Source organism: Glycine soja, chromosome 1 (genome assembly GCF_004193775.1).
Source record: "Glycine soja cultivar W05 chromosome 1, ASM419377v2, whole genome shotgun sequence".
Lineage (NCBI taxonomy): Eukaryota > Viridiplantae > Streptophyta > Magnoliopsida > Fabales > Fabaceae > Glycine > Glycine soja.
In genome coordinates this window covers 47,980,129-48,000,218 of record NC_041002.1, presented here as the reverse complement: position 1 = coordinate 48,000,218, position 20,090 = coordinate 47,980,129, and the positions used below count along the sequence as shown (strand labels likewise).

The following is a 20,090-nucleotide window of genomic DNA, read 5'->3' as shown; positions in this document are numbered from 1 at the left end:
TAAAATAAATACATACGCGTGCACATGGTTTTTGTTTGTGTTGTCAACTACACCAATGATGTGACACACTTTATCTTGCATCAGATCTGAATGTGTAGTCAAGCCATACAATGTCCTGCCACACTCTATGTTAACACACATGCATTTCACAATGTATTGTCAACTCAGACAATGATTTATCATGCATGCATACTTTATTTTAGTTGCACCAATTACTTTTTTTCTTAATGCAAGAATTAAGTAATAATTTTTGTGTTAACTTAACAAATATACAAACACACATAACTCTAATGTGAGATTCAAATTCAAAATGACCAGTGATTAAAAGGTACATGTTCAATCATCATTTATGTCAACGTAGTCTCTTTTGAATATCACGAAACTTTTGTAATGCTGCATTCTACTAATATATGGAGTTGGCCACTGCTTCGCCTGAGGATGACAATTGCTAGACCATAGTAATGCTACAAGCAGTAAAGGATAACAGTCTTTTAAATAAACTTGTTGTACATGAGAAAAAAATATTAATTCAATCGTACACAACTCATTGCATAAATATAAAAAAAAAAGACTTTATATCTAGAATGTACCTCAACAAAATGATTGTCATACACGTGACCGATACAAATTATGTGATGCACTGAAGAATCTGGCAGCGGTTGACTTCTAAGAGAAAAGAACATCATGCTTTGTTGTTTATACAAGGATACAATGATTATATTATACCTTAATGCAATGACATATCCCATGTCAGTTATATCCATCCACTTATTCGTAGTCACCTGAATGAAACAAATATACACGTCAAACTTAATTTCAAAGTTAAGTCTTAAAAATCAAATACATAAATTACATACATTGGTTAACCCATCAACAAGTAGTGGCATCCTTAATTCCTCAAATCTCTCTGTGCCACCAAAGAGCTTGATATAGTCTTCTAAGAATTTTTCAAGTTCTTTAAGCAGATGGTTGCGGACCACTGACCAAGAGTCTTCACCCATTCCTAATAAATCGGCAACCGACCGATATCCACAGTTTCCATCAGCTTTGACATTAACAATGTTTTGAATGAAGTCGTGCATAAATGGCTGAAACTGATCCAACATAGGCACGATCTTTCTTGGATTGGGCTGCTCAGAGGATGATCCATTACACCTCACTGACAAATTGATATTTTGCATAGAATCAAAAGCATCTACATACTCCCAGTAAGATGGATCACGCTTTGTTGACCTTGGGTTTCTGTTCATCGATTTCTTTGGTGCACCTTTTGTGTTAACCTTTGTTGGAGGAGGAACCATCAAATTTTGATCGGGGTATGCAATTTTCCAAAGTTTAGTCTTTAGAGTAAACTTACCACAAACATCAAGTTCTTCAAATATTTTGGATATTGTTTCTATTTCTGCCTTGATGCTCTCTTTGGGCTCAGATAACCCTTGATCTGAAAAACTAAGTCTCCTCCAGAACATATGGATTAAATCCAGTGGGATGCAACCAACAACATATTTGGATAGCTCACAAGCACAAGGAAGACCGTGCGTGCTTCTCATGACACAACCACAAGTGGAAGGATCCTTACCAACATAATGAACACTCTCAAATTCAGCAGCAATCTGATTTAAAGCATACCTTAAAACCATTCCAAGAAGTCTCTTGTATAAGGTTTTTTTGAAGACATGTCCAACAACATGTGTACTTGTTTCAAATGATGCTTTAATTTTCGTGTGTTGTAGCGTCATCATGTTGTTCATGGCATCCCAGACACTGCATAAGTCTCCAAGGCTATTATGTAACAATCTTTTTAAAGCCGAGTGAGTAATAAACATATACAATAATACAATTCCATCAATTTATCAACATTAATAGAAATAATTGAACAATTTCATACCTGTTTATTGTTGTGTTTCCTAAGTGCATCACCTTATTCGTCCAGGCGGAAACAAATTTTTCCTTGTGTGGGATTATCCATGTTTCCTTTACATAGTCAACAAACATTGGCCAAGGTGAGCAAGCCATTTCGAACTTCTTCAGGCATTCATTGAACTGTTGTTGTGAAGGACAATCAAGCAGACTTCCCCAGGCATCCATGACATACTCTCAAGAATTTTTTGACCAATTAGTGATTTATATTTGGCCTTGACATTCTTGTTTATGTAAAAGCTGCACAACAAATTCGTACACCCAGGGAATATAGTTTTCACTACATTCATCAATGCTTGGTCTCTATCAGTCACAATAACTCCAGGGAAGGCATCACGTCTTAAAAATATACCTCAAAAGCGTTATAAAGCCCAAACCACATTATTAACATGTTCACCCTCCAGATATGCAAAACTGGTAGAGAATGTCATCCCAGTTGGTGTCACCCCAACAAAATCGAGCAATGGGTGTAACACCCTGAAATATTACTAATTATAAATTGATGCTTAATTGTATTTATTGTGTTATTTGACTATATAGTTGACTTGAATGAATTGAGGTATAGCTTGAATTAGTCATGTGTGAATTTCTTGATGTGGAAGTTGAGTTATGTTGAGTTTTGTTGAGCTAAGTTGAAATTGTAAGTTTTCAAATTTTTGCCAAAACCTACCTCAATACAATCACCATCCCAGATTCATTAAGCGTTGGATCATCTTCATTTATTTCCTGGGGGTTAATAAGACAAATATCCACAGTTTGACCGTTGGGATTTGCAAAATAACATATAGAGTGTGAGATATGAATTTTTGTTCTGAAGCAAAGAATTGAAGCTATGGACCAGCTCGCCTAGGCGAGCTACACTCGCCCAGATGAGTGTTGCAGACTTCAAATTACAAACCAGCAGCAGGAAACAACCATTTCTTCCTCCTCCCTTCCCCCAAAACCCTCCCCAACACTCCCAAACTCCTCCTCCACCACCCACAACCACTGGTGGCCGCCGCGAGCCGCCGTTGTGTGCCGTTGAACCCCCGCACCAAGAGGAACACTTTAATCGGAGTGGAATCCTCAAAATCCTTCTCAAGGATTCGGTGGAGAAAGTTCCCCCAATCCTCTATTTCATAGATTTTCGGAGATAATCTTGATTTCTAAAGCATTCTCCTAGTTAGTTTGAGTTCCCCTTAGTGTCTCATGTGTGTTGGGTACTATAATAAGTTATTTTTATACTTCATTTGAAAAATCCTAGGAAATGAGACATTGTAAAAGTTATCTTTTTATGAAATGAGTGTTCTTTTTGTGACCTTCACTAAGCCCCGGTCATATTGGTGTGATCGGAATTTAAAAATCATGTCTCCTTTTAGTAGAATCCGAAACACCCCTCAGCTCTTTTATGTTTTGACATGGGTATTTGACTCTGAATATTGTTATTAACTTTATTTCTGAAATCTATGCTAAATTTCCTTTAATTTGGGATATAGAAACTTGTGTTTGGACTGACGAGCGTGAACAAGAGAGACCTCTGAGTGACGCAAAAAGGAATTGACGAAGAGCTCACAATAGGTGAGGGAAGTTTATTATAAATTTATCGTTTTTGACACCATAGTTAGGGTCAGGGAACCTAACTATGGGAATATATGCTTGTCCCTATTGCATGCTGGTTTTTTTGAGAAAATAATGTTTTTGACGAATGAGATGTGATATATCTATTGTTGATGAATAACATTATTGTCTTTATTAGACTTGTGTTGTCTGAAGACCTGGGGAGTGTGAATCCCATGCATGAAAGATATATGTATATGCAGAATGTGACTTACTGTTGATGTTACTATTGATGACTTTAATTGATATATGGTGATGTTGATATTTATGATGATACTGGTTTGAGATGATGTTGTTAATGATGATCATGTCAACGTGAATTGATGTTATTATTGATGATTATGTAATATGAAATGATGTTGTTGTTGTTGATAATGTCATTGAGATGAGATAATGTTGATGTTGAAAGTGATATTGAAATAAACTGTTGATGATGTTGGAAATGCATTGAGATGATGCATGTTGTGAATGTTCATGGGGGGTGCATTGACCTTGTTGGATGTCCCTGGTGGGAAAATAGAGTGGTTAAAGAGTTTAAGCATCTCTAAGGGGGATGACTTAGGATTTTTAATTCATCCATGGTCAGTGTACTTGATGGTGCACATGTTTCATACGTTATATGTTGTGTATGTACATGGAGGGTGCAGTGACCTTGTTGGATATCCTTGGTGGGGGAAATGCAACGGTTAAAGAGTTCTAAGCATCTCTGGAGGGGAATGACTTGGAATCTTTAATCATCCACGGTCAGTGTATTGATGGAACCCATGTTTCATACTTCATATTGCATGGAAATAGTATAAACTTTGCTAGTAAGTACTTGTAGTTCCTTGTGAGGAGGAATACTTGTACTAGGGGGTGTGCCACTCGGTTTGGAACTCCCTTGAGACTCAGACTGATCACCGTGGGGGGGGGGGGGGAGGGGAGAGTTGCCTGTGCACGACAGGGTGGCCTCAACACTTACTGCATAGTTTTCCTAAGTAAGAATGTCGCGTGGACACGCTTAGGCTATTTCCTTGGGGATGGTACGACATTGCATCTGAGAGTTGAGGTCAGGTGCATGCATCATTTTGAACATAATTGATTGAAACTATGTATGGATGATGAATATTCGTTGAGTGTGTGTGTTGATGAATGAATGTTGTGTAAGTTCATGATATTTGTCTATGTTTTCTTACTAATTATGGTTATTTGAATTTAGTATTAGTTCTTTTTATAATGAATTCACCCTTGCAATTTTGTATCGTGTGGTTGATACCTGTGATGATTGCGAACCTTGTTCGTGGGAGCAGAATGACAGTAGTAGAGTGCAGGAAGTGAGATTCTGTTGTGGAGCCGCCGAGTCGACGCGATGACGTTGGGATTATTTTGGGAGATAGTTGTGTTTTGTTAATCAACTCCTCCATAGTTGATTTCATGATTCTTTTGTTGAATTAAAGATGTAAATCACGAATTTAATTATATGAATGAACAAGTTTAATTTGCATTATGTGTATGACGTGTACCGGTTACTATTCATATATATATATATATATATATATATATATATATTCTCCTAAGTAATGGTGTGTTGTTTGGTGAATGTATGTCGAGACGAAAAAAATTACTTGTATTTTTCATAAGCCAATTAAGGGAGTTTTCATTTAATAATTAAAATTCTCGAGGTTATAGCGGTGATATCGTAGCGACGAGGCGGGTCGTTACAGTGAGAGTTTGTACTTGTTTATTTTGTAGATGTTGTTTATCAAAAACACCAAATTACATGCGTTGACTAACTTCACTGCATTAGGGTGACACCAAAAGATATCACGAACCACGTCTTCATCCTTTATTCTGTGCCAATGAATATACTGATCCCGTTCAAGAAGCTTCATGAGATGCTGCATTTCAGTATCACTTCCTCCTATGGAAGAACAAAATGCACTTCTTGCATTGTATATATATTTGATGGTCATACAACTATTGGCATTGTATTCCTTCAGAAACCACACCCAACACAAATGCGTACCTCGTATGTCGTCGACGGCCGCCGCAACACTGAACACCGCTACCTTCACCTTCGCTGCACCTAACCGTTGCCGAGGAACCGAAGAAAATACGGCACCGAAGAGAGAAAAGCGAGAACAACGAAAGTGCACAAAAATGGATGTTGTGCTTTTTAAGAAGAAAAAAAAAACAGCTTTCAAAGTGAGAAAGAAGCCAGGGGTAGTTTTACCATTTTTAAAGAATGCTGGGTGCACCTAGCAACACTCAACAATAAAAGGGAACACCCTTTTAATGAGTAGAATGTATAAATTTATTAAGAATCATTAAGACAACTTAATCCTTAACCAAGGTTTTGGACCTACCAAACTCCTTACATGAACACACATTTCAATATTGTAAGATGCAAGACATTGTTATTAACATTATCAAAATTACTATTAACACTATCAAACCTTAGCAAATGATTATTTTATCCTTTAGAGTTGTCCAATACCTCCAATCATTTTCCCTTCCTTTCTCACTTCTCCATCTTACACCCCAAAAAAGTTATATGATTCGATTGACAAAATACACAATAGAATAATGTTTTTGTTATGTATTTTGTCACTCCCACATAAGACAACGAAAATATGATTTTATTGTGTTGTTTGGGAACAAAAAAATAAACCGTGAAATCATAATTTCATTGTATTATTTGGAGACAAAAAAGTACACAATATAAACATGATCCAGTTATGTTATTTGGGGACAAAAAAATACACAACGTAATCATAATTTTATTATGTTATTTAGGTTTGAAAAAACTTACACAATAAAAACATAATTTCATTATGTACTTTACACCAAAAATAATGTGTTTCTATCGAAAGGACATTTTCAAAACACTGTTAAAAGGCACCCACGATGGTGTAAATAATAATTCCCAATGCCTCCTTAAAATCATCAAACTATTCTACCTATAATATAACCATGGGCCTTGTCATAACAAGTATTATGGGGACACCAAGATCAACCCTATCATTATTCGAAGGTTAAACTTTCATCAAATATCCAAGTTTCCCCACTTTTCATGTCGAGATGTGGTGATTAGGGAATAACAACCATCATTCTCACTCTCAAATATAAATATTAGAGTTTTTCTCCCAATCATTTATAATATTTTATTCCCAAAATTTTGCTACTATGTTAGAATTCATATTAAATTTCATGTTAGAGTTTCTCATAATATATATTTGTCTAGACACATTCAACTATGTTCAACCATTATCTAGTAGCAATCTACCAAAGAAACAATCTTTTAATAAAATAAACCATTTGGAAGAACTTATTTATAACTTATTTAAACTTTTCTTATAATAAAATATTTGTATAAGTGTATGAGAGAATTTATAAAAATAACATAGTGTTCATAAGTTGTTTTTTCAATAAAACTCTTTATGAATATAAGTTACAACTTAAATAAAAGTAATTTAGCTCTATTCTTTTTTATTATAAAACAACTTATATATAAGAACTTACAAAGTAAAAAAATTCAATAGAGGTGCTTAATGAAGTTTTTTTTCTTCCAAACACACTCAATATTTTAAATTTAAGAAATGATTTAATATTATTTTTATGCAAAATTAACAATTAAATTAATATAATCGAGTTTGAAACCAAGTCTTTTAGTTTGATAAATAATTAAACTATTCAATCTCTTTAAATACATGTTTAAAACCAACTAAGTTTTTAAAATAATAATTAATAATATTTTATAAAGTAGCACTCATTTAAAAAATAATTTATCCTTTTTTTTATAAAATTTAATAATTCAAGTAATTTATGCTCGAATGAAGTGTGTGATGTGCCTATTCTATTTGATTTCATCTTGATTCACAATTTTCAAAATTTAATACAAGAAAGACTTATTAGTTTTTTTTTTTTTTTTTGAAAGGGAAAGACTTGTTAACTACTCCAACGTTAGTTCATAAAAAAAATTATACGCCCACCCACCATCCAATGTCCATCCTTTTCCATTCTGCTTGGAAGAATTCACTCTGATAATTTGAATCTGTCAAGTCCTATTTCTCACCTTCTAGATATTTGACCAAAAATAATACAGCTGTTGGATATAGATATTCCATCACCCATTATTATTAATTACTAATAATGGTATCAATCAACAACAATATTTTGATAAAATTAGTTGAAAGACTAACTCTAATCTAAAAAACTAATTGAAAGCTAAAAAATTAGATAATAATAAAAAATCATTTGAAAATTTAAAAAAATTATCCTAATAAATTAAAAGAGTTTGATAAAATTAATTATCTATATAAAATTATATAAATAAACATAAAATTTTATTTTAAATAAAAAAGATTAAAAAAATTAATTGAAAATTAAAAAATTAATTTAGAACTAAAAAAGTTAGTTGATAGTAAAAAATTATCTAAAAACTTAAAAAATATCTTAATAAATAATTATTAATTATGTATTGAAGTAGCAGAAAAATATAAAATTATATAACTAAACATAAATTTTCACCTTAAATAAAAAATAAATCTAATAAATATTCAAAAAAAATATAAAAAATAGAAGATAAAAATTAATATTTTAGAATATTATTTCAGATAACATTTCAGAAAATATTAGAAGTTATCAATTTTTTTTAATCAAACACTTAAACAAATTTTTCAACTACTAAAAAATTACAAATTAACTAAAATGTTGTATGAAAACACCGCTTAAACAACGAACCGATCATTTGATTAGGTCGTAAACTAATAATAGTCGTAATTATTAAAATAAGAAACAAACCAATAATTTATCCAAAAGAACCTCCACCAACAATTTATCCAAAAAAAACCCCTCCAACACTGACTACTGTTACAACCATATTAGCCAAAATCACACCTTACCCAATTTTCAAAATCTTGTCTCAATTCTTGTTTTAGATTTTGTTATTTTTAAAAGTAAAATATTTCTAATTTACTATTGCTTAGAAGAAAAACAAAGCAAGCTAACATAAAAACAAAAAATTAAGATAAAATAAAATATAGAAAAAAAATAAAACCAGCATTTTCATCCCTCTGGGTGCTGTGTTTCAGTTCCTTCTTCTTCTACTGCACCCATAAATCAAAATCCCCCTTTTCCAACCCAATTTTCTCCATAAACCCTAGATTCACCGAACCCACAGACCAAGCAAGAACCGCACGACGCCAAGAAAACACTTTTTTCCCGCTCCGAGGTTGTCGTGTCGGAGCATGGCCATGTTGTTCCCTCGAGGACATTGATGATTTTTCAGAACATTGGGTCTCGTTTCGTTTGTGGGGTCACCGTGAAGGAGGAAAAGTAACGAGCTTTGGGGCTGAATCGTGGTGGGTCTGTTGAGTATGCATAGATCTGGAGCTACGATGGCGTGGAACGTGTTCAAGTTCTGCACTGCTCTGCGTGGATTGGGCTCGATCATGATTCTGTTGGTTCTTGGGGTCGTTGGTGTCACTTACTATGCTGTTGTTTTGACCAATTATGGCCCTGCTTTGTATGCTGGGGGACTTGATTCTCTTGTTGCCTTGGCAGTGTTGATTTTGTTTCATAGCTTGGTGAGCTTCTAGAGCTGTTTTTTTTTTATCTTGAATTTTGTGATTTTTGAGGTTCTTTGAGTTTTTTGATTTGTTTTATAGGAAATTCAGTGTAAGAAGGAAAGATGCTTATCAATTTGTTTGACTTTAGCTTGTTAATTAAAAGTAGCTGCAAATAGTTGTTAGTTAATAGTTGGGGATCATGATCCGTTTTTTGGTTTATGTGATGAGCTAGAGTGTGATGCATTAATGATGATACTGAAGAGTGAGTTTTCTGAGAAACATTTGAGCTTGGTGTTCGAAATGTGTATGTAGGAATTCATTTTGACTTCAGCCTTTTGTCGGATGCTGGAGCGTGGTTTAAAGTTATATAGTTGGTTTGATGGATTGATGAGGTGTGGTTTTTTGGTGTGTGAGTGGAGTGGTATTGTAATTTGGAATTTTCTCTTGATTTTGCAGTTGGTTATGCTGTTGTGGAGTTACTTCTCTGTTGTTTTTACCGATCCGGGCAGTGTCCCTCCAAACTGGAAGCCTATGATTGATGAGGAAAGAGGAGAGGCTGATCCGTTGGTTGGGACAGAGTTTAGTAATGTGCTGTCTGATCCCAATCAACGGGTTCGGTACTGTCGGAAATGCAATCAACTCAAGCCGCCTCGATGCCATCATTGTTCAGTTTGTGAGTTTTGTCGCACACAGAAGTTTCTATTTTTGTAGTATTGCCATGTTGAGATTAAGCCAGCGTAAGTTTTATGTTATTTTTGGCTTTACACCAGGTGGGCGCTGTGTTTTGAAGATGGACCACCATTGTGTGTGGGTAGTCAACTGTGTTGGGGCTCTAAATTACAAATGTTTCCTTCTTTTCTTGGTATGTACACCTTAGCTGAAGTTGTTGTTTTATTATCTAGTTATTAATCATGTGAATTGTATTATTTCTGACTTACAATGATTCTATTTGATGTCTCTGATTGAGCTGTGCTAATAATCTTGTGATGTACACTATTTTACTCTCTGGGTTCAATTATTTTTAAGTTAGAAAATAAAAATCATACACATACTAAATTACTTCTACCCTGATTTAAAATTTCCTTTTCTGTAGTATGCAGTGTACTTATTTATAGCCAATTAGCCATGCTACTGAATTTTGAATTGCAGATCATACTTTCCTTTTGAATTTTGAATTGGATGGGTGCTCTTATTTTGGACTATCCTAGTGATATTCATATGCAATGGTGTTATACTAATAGTGTTGGATTGCAAGTGGGACTTATTTATGACAACGCTGAGTGGGTAAGCTTAAAAAGAGATTGTTGTTGACAATTGTCATGTTTCATGACTTGGGCTAAGCTATGCTGTTAGAATAATTGAGCCACCAGGAGTGGCAGTTTTATGATCTTGCTGTTGAAGTCCATAGTCCATACAGCTAGTCAGAAACTTTCTTTAGGGACCTAATGTAACCCTAATTATGATATTTGTTTCATTGCTTTTGATTTGTCACCTTGGGTGCCATAATGGATGATATTACCTTTGACAAGTTTTAGGAGTTGAAAGAAAGATGGCTTCTTCTGCCTAAAGCAGCAAAGAACAGTTTTTATTTTTATTTTTAAATTTTAATCCCAGAGAACAGATTAATATGAATTTCATTCTAGGTCATAGCATTATGTTCTTGGGTTTTCCAAGTGACTTGTGTTAAGGCTAACTAACTAATCAGTATTTTTTTTCTTTTGGCATTTATACTTTTAAAAGATGTTATAGCTACCAAAAGTGGTTCGGCACTTGGGAGTCACAATTAGAGGAACCACTTTATCCCAAAATGGGCCGACCCCATGGGAGAGGATTGGTTGGGTGCCAAATAAGAAGCCCCAGATATCTCTAGTTAAACCAAAATAAAGATGTTATAGCTGTGATTATTTTACCAATATGTTAGTATGAAGTATATGATTTGACATATAGTAAGACTTCATATTTTTCCTGTTACTATAACATTGATAATTGTAAATTGTAAATCCCTTACCTTTTCTAATATGATTTGATTAAATCTTAGTGCAGTTCTACACTTTTCTTGAGACGACTCTAGTGACTGCATCCTTGCTGCCACATTTCATAACATTCTTTAGCGATGGAGAAATTCCTGGAACACCTGGCTCTCTTGCTACAACTTTTCTTGCTTTTGGTAGGGTCTCAGAACATGGTTCTAGCTGTTGGTTCCATCTGCAAATTTCTATAACAGTGTTGGATTACCTGCAGTTTTAAACCTAGCCTTTGCACTGAGCGTCTTAGGATTTCTCATCATGCACATATCTTTGGTGGCTGCTAATACAACCACTATTGAGGTAAACTTCTGCATAAAAATAAGCTAGAGAAACTTGTGTTACTTGTTTGTTCCTTTGATTTGGGAATTGAATCGTGAATACCTTTTGATTTTCACCTGAAGAAATTGTTCTGCTCCTAGTTGAATGAGAGTATTTTGTTGCATTTGGATTGATGAATATTTTATGATACATAAACTGTACCCTCTAGTGCAAATGTAAATACTTTGTATTCTTCTACATGATACTTTCATGTGCTTTCATTGTGGTATGACTTAGGTTAAGTGGGAGCTTATCAAATTTTGTTCCTTGTGAGCAGGCATATGAGAAGAAAACTACTCCAAAATGGCGTTATGACCTTGGTCGTCGAAAAAATTTTGAGCAGGTTATACTCACTGACTTTTATTGTTTTTACGTCACTTTCTTTTTAAATGTTCTTTTATGTTTGAGTTTCATGCTGACTACATAAAAGTTCTTTGATAAACAGTGTTAACATAACTTGAATAAAAACCATCTATATTAACAATCTAAGCACTAAAGAATAAGGGGACAGGATCTTCAATTTAGAGTTATGGCAAAGCATGCATGCATTGGAAAATAAAACTTGGACACATACACACACTGATTTGTGTACACTCTGTTAAATATATATTTGTAGTTTTGTGTATTGTTGTTTAATTATTCAGCTTTATTTAGAGGACAGCAGTGTTAGGTCAATGTAATCAGCTGCCTCTCTCCTCCTTTTTGTATCCTATATATATGTTATTTGAAAGTAATAAAGTAAGTTGTCTATGAGTAACAATTTCTCTCACATTCAAACTTCAACTTGGTATCAGAGCGGGTAACCATTTTGATCACCGTCTGTCGTCGCCGGCCACCGTCCGTCGCTGTCCCGGCCGCCATTTTTCCTGGCGAACCAAAGGTTGAGTGCGCCTCGAGGAGCACGACTCACCCCTGCAAGTCGCGTGGCCAGATTCCCAGCCACGCGCCGCCACCAGCTTGCGCCCATTCCAGCGCGTGAAGACCACACGCCGCCACCAGCTTGCGCCCATTCCAGCGCGTGAAGACCACACGCCGCCTTCCGGCCACCGGAAGCTCGCCGGACCAGTCTCAAATGCTGCGTCGTGTTCTTCTGGGCACATTTCAGCTCCTGTTTTAGTGTTTGCTCGTCAACTCGTGCATCCTCTTCTACTCCGTTAGGGTTTCTTTCTTTTGGTAAAAAATGGCTTCTTCTGGTTCTGTTTTCTCCTTCTTTGGGACTCCCACCATCACTACTGCAAAACTCAACTGAAAAAACTATTTGTCTTGGTCTGCTTCAGTGGAGTTGTGGTTTCATGGCCAAGGGTACCATGACCACTTGGAAAAGGGAGTCGGTGCTGTCCCAAACGACAAGAAATCTGAGTGGGAAAAGCTTGATTTTCAACTTTGTGCTGTGCTATGGCAATCGGTTGAGTCAGATGTTTTGGAAATCCTTAGATCATTCAAAACATGTTGTTCTTTTTGGAAGAAGGCCCAAGAGATTTTTGCCAATGATATTCAAAGCCTGTTTGATGCAACCATGAAAGTTACAACTTTCAAGCAAACCAGCCATGACATGATTGCACACATAGATAAAGCTCGAGCCGCAGTGGAAGAGCTGAAAAGGTTTCTTGTGGCTGATTCGATGGAGGAAGTGAATAAGAAGCTGAACAAGTTTTACATGGTTATTATCTTGAGGAGCCTATACCCAGATTTTGATCATGTGCGTAATCAAGTTCTTGCTGGAGACCAAGTTTCGTCAATGGACTCTCTCATCACTAGACTTCTTCTGTGCCTCATGTATTGAAAGATGAAAATCCTGTTGATGTTGTGGAAACATCAGCCATGATTACACCTTGTGGGAGAGGAGGAGGCCGTAACAATAGAGGAGGCCGTAGTGGAAGAGGTGGACATCCTCAATGCACCCATTGCAATAGGATGGGTCACACTCAAGAAAACTGTCACTCTTTACATGGTTTTCCTGACAAAGTAGCACAGATGTCTAAGTCAGAGTAATCAGAGTCTAGATTCTCTGATGAGGAGTACCAAGAGTATTTGAAGCTCAAATCTGAGAAATCCAGCAACCAAGCACAATCTTCCTCTGTACCATGTTTTTCAACAGCATGTATCTCCCAATCTATTGAAGGTCCTAGTCCTTGGATATTTGATTCAGGTGCCTCTGATCATATCTCTGGTATCAAGTCTTTTTTTTCATCCATTTCTTTCCCAAAAAATCCTCACCTTCTACTGTAGCTAATGGTTCCAAAGTTGCATCTCAAGGAAGTGGTCAAGTCTCTTTATCTCCCTCATTAAAGTTGAATTCTATTTTATTTATTCCTCAATGTCCTTATAATCTAATTTCATTAAGTCAGTTGACTCGTTCATTAAATTGCTCAATAACATTTACTGCTAATTCTTTTGTTATTTAGGAACATAACACGGGTCGACTGATTGGAGAAGGATGTGAATCACGAGGATTTTACTACTTAGAATCCAGTTTTCCTGTGTCCTATTTTGCAACTTCAAAACCCAAACTTTTGCATGATCGTCTGGGTCACCCAAGTCTACCAAAATTGAAAATGATGGTTCCTAGTCTTAAGAATCTTCGAATCTTAGAATGTGAGTCTTGTCAATTAGAAAAACATGTTAGGTCATTATTTCCTCAAATTGTACAAAGATATAACTCGATTTTTTCTACCATTCATTTTGATATTTGGGGACCAAGTCGTGTTACATCTTTTGGTTTTTGATATTTTGTAACCTTTATTGATGAATTCTCCAGATGTACTTGGGTTTATTTAATGAAAGACAGATCTGAACTTTTGCCTATATTTATGTCTTTCTTTAATGAGATTGAGAATCAATTTGGAAAAACTATTAAGATTTTCAGAAGTGATAATGCTAAAGAGTATTTCTCTCATGATCTATCATCTTTTTTATCTTCAAAAGGTATTTTACATCAGTCCACATGTCCTCATACACCACAACAAAATGGTATAGCAAAAAGGAAGAATCGTCATCTTCTTGAAACTGCACGTTCCTTAATGTTAAACTCCAATTTTCCTACACACCATTGGGGAGATGTAGTGCTTACTGCTTGTTTCTTGATTAACAGGATGCCTTCTTCTTCCCTTGAAAACCAAATCCCTCTCTCAATTGTTTTTCCTCATGATCCGTTATTTCATGTTTCTCCTAAAGTGTTTGGTTGTACTTGTTTTGTCCATGATCTCTCTCCTGGTTAGACAAACTTTCTACTAAGGCTATCAAATGTGTCTTTTTGGGTTATTCTCGTCTTCAAAAGGGTTACAAGTGCTATTCTCCAACCACAAGACGATACTATATGTCTGCGGATGCAACCTTCTTTGAAGACACACCCTTCTTCTCTCCTTCCATGGACCATCCTTCTTCTCTCCAGCAAATACTTCCAATTCCTTCTCCTTGTCCACTAGGTAACTCCGATCAAAATGTTAGTGAAGTCCCATCTTCTCCACCAAATTCAACTGAAGTTGCTCCTCCACTTCTTATTACATATCAACGTAGGACACGACAAGTTGGTTCTACAGTGCCTGAATTTTCTCCTCATGATCCTCATCCTCCTCCAACAAATCCTCAAACCATGGATCCTTCTTCTTCCACTTCTTCTCATCACTTTGATTCAGATTGACCCATTTCCATCAAGAAAGGTATTCGGTCTACTCGTAATCCTTATCCTATTTATAACTTCTTGAGTTATCATCGTTTGTCTCCTTCATATTCTTCCTTTGTTTTCTCATTATCTTCGCTCACTGTTCCTTCTAATATTCATGAGGCACTTAATCATCCTGGATGGTGACAAGCTATGATTGATGAAATGCAGGCTCTTGAAAATAATGGTACTTGGGAACTTGTTCCTCTTCCTCCTAGCAAGAAAACTGTGGGTTGTAGATGGGTCTATACTGTTAAAATTGGGCCCAATGGTGAGGTTGATTGGCTTAAGGCTCGATTAGTAGCTAAAGGCTACAATCAGATATTTGGCCTTGATTATTGTGATACTTTTTCTCCTTTAGCTAAAATCACCACCGTTCGTCTATTTCTTGTTGCTATGGCTGCCATGCGTCATTGGCCCCTCCATCAGTTTAACATTAAAAATGTCTTCCTTCATGGTGACCTTGAGGAGGAAATTTATATGGAACAACCTCCTGGGTTTGTTGCTCAGGGGGAGTATGGTCTTGTGTGTAAGCTACATCGATTTCTCTATGGGTTGAAGCAATCTTCTCGAATTTGGTTTGGTAAATTTAGTCATATTGTTCAACTTTTTGGGCTGAAACAAAGTGAAACCGATCATTCTATTTTTTATTGTCATACATCTCCTGGAAAGTGTGTTTATCTAATGGGTCTATGTTGATGATATAGTGATTACAGGGAATGATGCTACTAAGATTGTCCAACTAAAAAAGCACTTATACAGTCATTTTCAGACCAAAGACCCGGGATATCTGAAGTATTTTCTTGGTATTGAGGTAGCTCAATCAGGAGATGGTATTGTGATCTCTCAAAGGAAGTATGCTCTTGATATTCTGAAAGAAACAGACATGCAAAATTGTAGACCTGTTGATAGTCCTATGGATCCAAATCTGAAGCTCATGACATATCAGAGTGAAGTTTATCCTGACCCCGAGAGATATAGGAGACTTGTGGAAAAACTCATTTATCTCACCATTACAAGACCTGATATTTCCTTTGCTGTTGAAGTGGTTAGTCAATTTATGCAAAATTCTCATGTTGATCATTGGAATGCTGTTATGCGTATTCTTAGATATGTGAAGAGAGCTCCTGGACAAGGATTGTTGTATGAAGAAAGGGTAACACACAAGTATCTGGGTATTGTGATGCAGAGTGGGCTGGTTGCCCCATGGATAGGAGATCTATATTAGGATATTGTGTCTTCATTGGAGGGAATATTGTTTCTTGGAAAAGCAAGAAACAAATTGTTGTTGCTCAATCCAGTGCAGAGGCTGAATATCGATCTATAGCTATGGTTACATGTGAACATATGTGGATTAAACAATTTCTCCAAGAATTGAGATTTTGTGAAGTGGTGCAAATGAAGTTATACTATGATAATCAAACTGCTCTTCACATTGCTTCAAACCCAGTCTTCCATGAGAGGACTAAGCACGTAGAGATTGATTATCATTTCATTCGGGAGAAACTATTGTCCAAAGAGATTGTCACTGAGTTCATTAATTCTAATGATCAGCCAACAAATATTTTAACTAAGTCCGTAAGAGGAACTAGGATTCAGTCTATATATGTTCCAAGCTTGGTGCATATGATTTATATGCTCCAGCTTGAGGGGGAGTGTTAAATATATATGTGTAGTTTTGTGTCTTGTTGTTTAATTATTCAGCTTTATTCAGAGGACAGTAGTGTTAGGTCAATGTAATCAGCTGTTTCTCTCCTCCTGTTTGTATCCTATATATATGTTATTTGAAAGTAATAAAGTAAGTTGTTTGTGAGTAACAATTTCTCTCACACATTCAAACTTCAACTCACTCAATTGCTGTTCAAGATGTCAATTAGTGGATTATAAATTTGAAATCTCTTTAGGCTTCAAAGTATCCAATACATGAAAGACAGTGGCATCTCTATCTAGCATAACATGAACTAGTTTTAACATATTTGCCACCCATGTTTCCCCATGTGCTAGTTAAAAATCTAGCCAGTTGAAACTAATTTTGTAAACAAAATTTCATTCATAATCCTGGCCTATCTCTTTTAAACTAGAATGCTTTAAGCAATGACTTAAACTAGATATTGGCCATTTTGTCAATATTCAGATGAAACTTTTATTATGTTTCAACCAAAATAAACAGAAAATAATTTAACTCTTGTCTTGTTGCCAAGGAAGTATAGACACTTCAAAACGTTTATTGCATCATGTAATTTATTTTTATTTCTTGAAATTTGTTACTACTATTACAGATAAATTTATTGAACCCAAATAGGCTGTTGTGTGAGGGGGCATGTTAGAGATATAAGAGTATAAAATCTTTCATGATTGACCCTATAATCTATTGTGATGAGTCCTTGATGGACATGACAAAAATTGTATGCCTCTTTCCAATAGGACCGTAACTTGTTATTTAGTGTGTTTGGGTGTGCATTAGCAAAATTGATTCTGATATAATTGATTTTGAAGTGAAACAATTTATGTTTGATTGTTTGTATTATGAAAGCAAGTTAGTAATAAAACCCAGTATAAAATTTCTGATCTAATACAAAAGTTACTTCAAATCAACAGCAATTTTAAATCCAAAATCAATTCTTCAACTTGGTACCAAACATATGAACATTTACCTAAAATTGTATTAGTTGGTATTTCAACATGATTTTGGATGATTTAATGTGAAACCAAACACACTTAATATTTAGAGAGGATCCAAATCCTTTTTTTTGGAATAGTTGGTCGTCCCAAATGTGCTAATAGATCATGTGAGTTATGATATTTTTTACTTTGAATCTCTGGGGTACTGTGTATAATGCTGGGGTGCTCTAATTCTGTGTTATTATTGAATAATGTATGTGGTTACATTATGATTGATGTTGCTTTGATATCAGGTTTTTGGGATGGACAAGAAGTACTGGTTCATCCCCGCTTATTCAGATGAAGATATACGAAAGATGCCAGCTCTACAAGGTCTTGACTATCCTTCAAAACCTGACTTCGATTCCCAATAGTTCTTCTGACAGCTAATATATATCCACATCATGTAACAAAAGTCATGGAGACTCTTCACAACCCTATACTTCACTCTCTAACACAATGTAGCGTGTAAGTAAATGTGCCCCCCTCACAATTCATCTGCAATGACTCCTAGAATGATGTCTTGTTTATTTTTATTTTTTTTTAAATTGTTTTTTAAAGGTGCTTGTTTCATGTCGAAATGAAGGGAGCAATGGGGGGCAGGGTGGTGTGATGCTGGTTTGAGGGGCTAATGTGTTTATGTTCCCTTAATGATAACAATGCAATATTCTCACCTTTCCTTTTTATTCAAATTTTGAGTGAAATAGCAATTATTTTAGTGCTGGAATTTATTCTCTAGTTGCAGATTAGTCTTTGAATTTTATAAATGTGAATGAGTATGTTACTAAATTTATGAAATTCAATCACTATCTTTTTTTTTTTTTTTTATTGTTCATCTATTAAGGGGGAGATTCGAAAGCAAACAAGTTCATAAAAAGAACTAAATGATTTATTTTGTAAATTTAATGACTACCCCATTAGTTTTAAGGACTAAAGTAAAAGTAGAGGTTAATTCCAGGATTGAGTTGCGTATTAAATTTTCCACTTCATCAAAGGAGTTGAATAGACAAGAATTGAGTTAGTGACTATTAATGTGGGCAATTGGATCAAAGTCACAAGTTCAAATATCGTTGTAGTCTATGTATCAAAATTTTCACCTTCATCTTCTAGTCAAGAACTGATTTTTTTTTTTTTTAATAAACTGTTGAACACTGATATTGTGGATGAATTTAGATTGAAGATTTAAAAATCATTCTTGTCATGAACAATTTGTAACTTTCAAAAGCAAAATACTTCTCCCAGCCAATATTTTGTTTCATAATTTTAACCAGAAAGTTAATCTTTTATTGAATGAAAAACTTATAAAGGAACAATTCTTGTTCATGAGAAACTATTGAGCGTTATTACCTGGCACAAATCAGAAGGCCAACGGTTGAACCAAACGCTTTTCTTGCAGCTAGATAGGCTTGCATTTGATTAATTCATAATTTGTTTTCCGAAACTAGTATTTGATTCTTAAAAGGTTTTCTATACAAGTTACCGAAGTTAGTCTTTTGAAAGAGGAAGTTGTTAATGTTTACAAGTTGATAACTGGGTATGGTAAATTTGGGAGCCATATAATACTCGGAGGGATTTATTTGTGTAGAAACAAAATAAATATTAAATTCTTAAAAAGAATGAACTGATGAATTGACTTTTTGAGTGGGTGATTGATTAATGTGGTGATTTTAAAGGAGAAATTAAATTATATCAATGTAACTTTGATAATTATTATATCATTTTTATAATTTGATATATAATTTGATTTTTATTGATCTAACCGTTAAATTATATATATATATATATATATATATATATATATATATATATATATATATATATATATATATATATATATATATATATATATATGCGCGTGTGTGTATAAACTAATTTTTAAAATGAGTTTAATTTGAAATTGATCATACAAATTGTCCAATCCATACTTGGCTCATACAATTTTTTATTTATTTATTTTTTCAAAAATATGTTTTACAAAATAATTTAAAATTAATGATCCAAGTAGTTATGTCATAACATAATTAATGTCGTTATATTTAATACTAAAATATCTAATGTATATTTAATGTGTATGTAAATTTAGATGATAAATTTTATGACAATTAATTTTTATATAATAATTAATATGTTTATGAATTTTTATGAAAACTATGGTTTTAATTTAAATTTTATATATGTAAAAAAATACATCATTATATCAAAATTAATTGTAATAAGGTAAAAAAAATACATTAGTAGATTTATGTTAATAAACCTATGATTTTTATTTACAATTTATATATGTAAACAAATTAATTATTAGATTAAAATTAATTGTTACAAAATTTATCATCTAATATGCGCATTAAATATATATTA

At 34.4% G+C, this 20,090-nt stretch overlaps 1 protein-coding gene across 4 annotated transcripts; it reads left to right on the top strand.

Moving 5' to 3' along the window:
- Positions 1-8,521: 8,521 nt before the first annotated feature.
- On the top strand, positions 8,522-18,470 carry LOC114417503 (probable protein S-acyltransferase 14). 4 transcript variants are annotated; one of them, XR_003667799.1, is made up of 8 exons: positions 8,534-9,083; positions 9,522-9,738; positions 9,836-9,927; positions 11,109-11,232; positions 11,307-11,392; positions 11,688-11,753; positions 12,205-13,559; positions 13,816-13,949. XR_003667799.1 is itself a non-coding variant. In XM_028382742.1 (7 exons), the coding sequence occupies exons 1-7, from the start codon at positions 8,874-8,876 to the stop codon at positions 14,134-14,136; spliced, it is 1,116 nt and encodes a 371-aa protein (XP_028238543.1). In that variant the 5' UTR covers positions 8,522-8,873; the 3' UTR covers positions 14,137-14,191. The 4 variants fall into 4 exon arrangements, 3 of the variants coding, with proteins under 3 accessions (XP_028238543.1, XP_028238545.1, XP_028238544.1); XM_028382742.1 differs by lacking the exon at positions 12,205-13,559 and having other exon boundaries at positions 8,522-9,083; positions 13,816-14,191; XM_028382744.1 differs by lacking the exon at positions 13,816-13,949 and having other exon boundaries at positions 12,205-13,787.
- The last annotated feature ends 1,620 nt before the right edge of the window (positions 18,471-20,090 follow it).

Excerpts from the sequence above, each read along its gene's own strand:
- LOC114417503 (XM_028382742.1), top strand. The coding sequence starts at position 8,874 with ATGCATAGATCTGGAGCTACGATGGCGTGGAACGTGTTCAAGTTCTGC. Across the intron at positions 9,084-9,521 it reads TGATTTTGTTTCATAGCTTG|TTGGTTATGCTGTTGTGGAG; the intron begins GTGAGCTTCTAG and ends TTGATTTTGCAG. Across the intron at positions 9,928-11,108 it reads AATGTTTCCTTCTTTTCTTG|TTCTACACTTTTCTTGAGAC; the intron begins GTATGTACACCT and ends ATCTTAGTGCAG.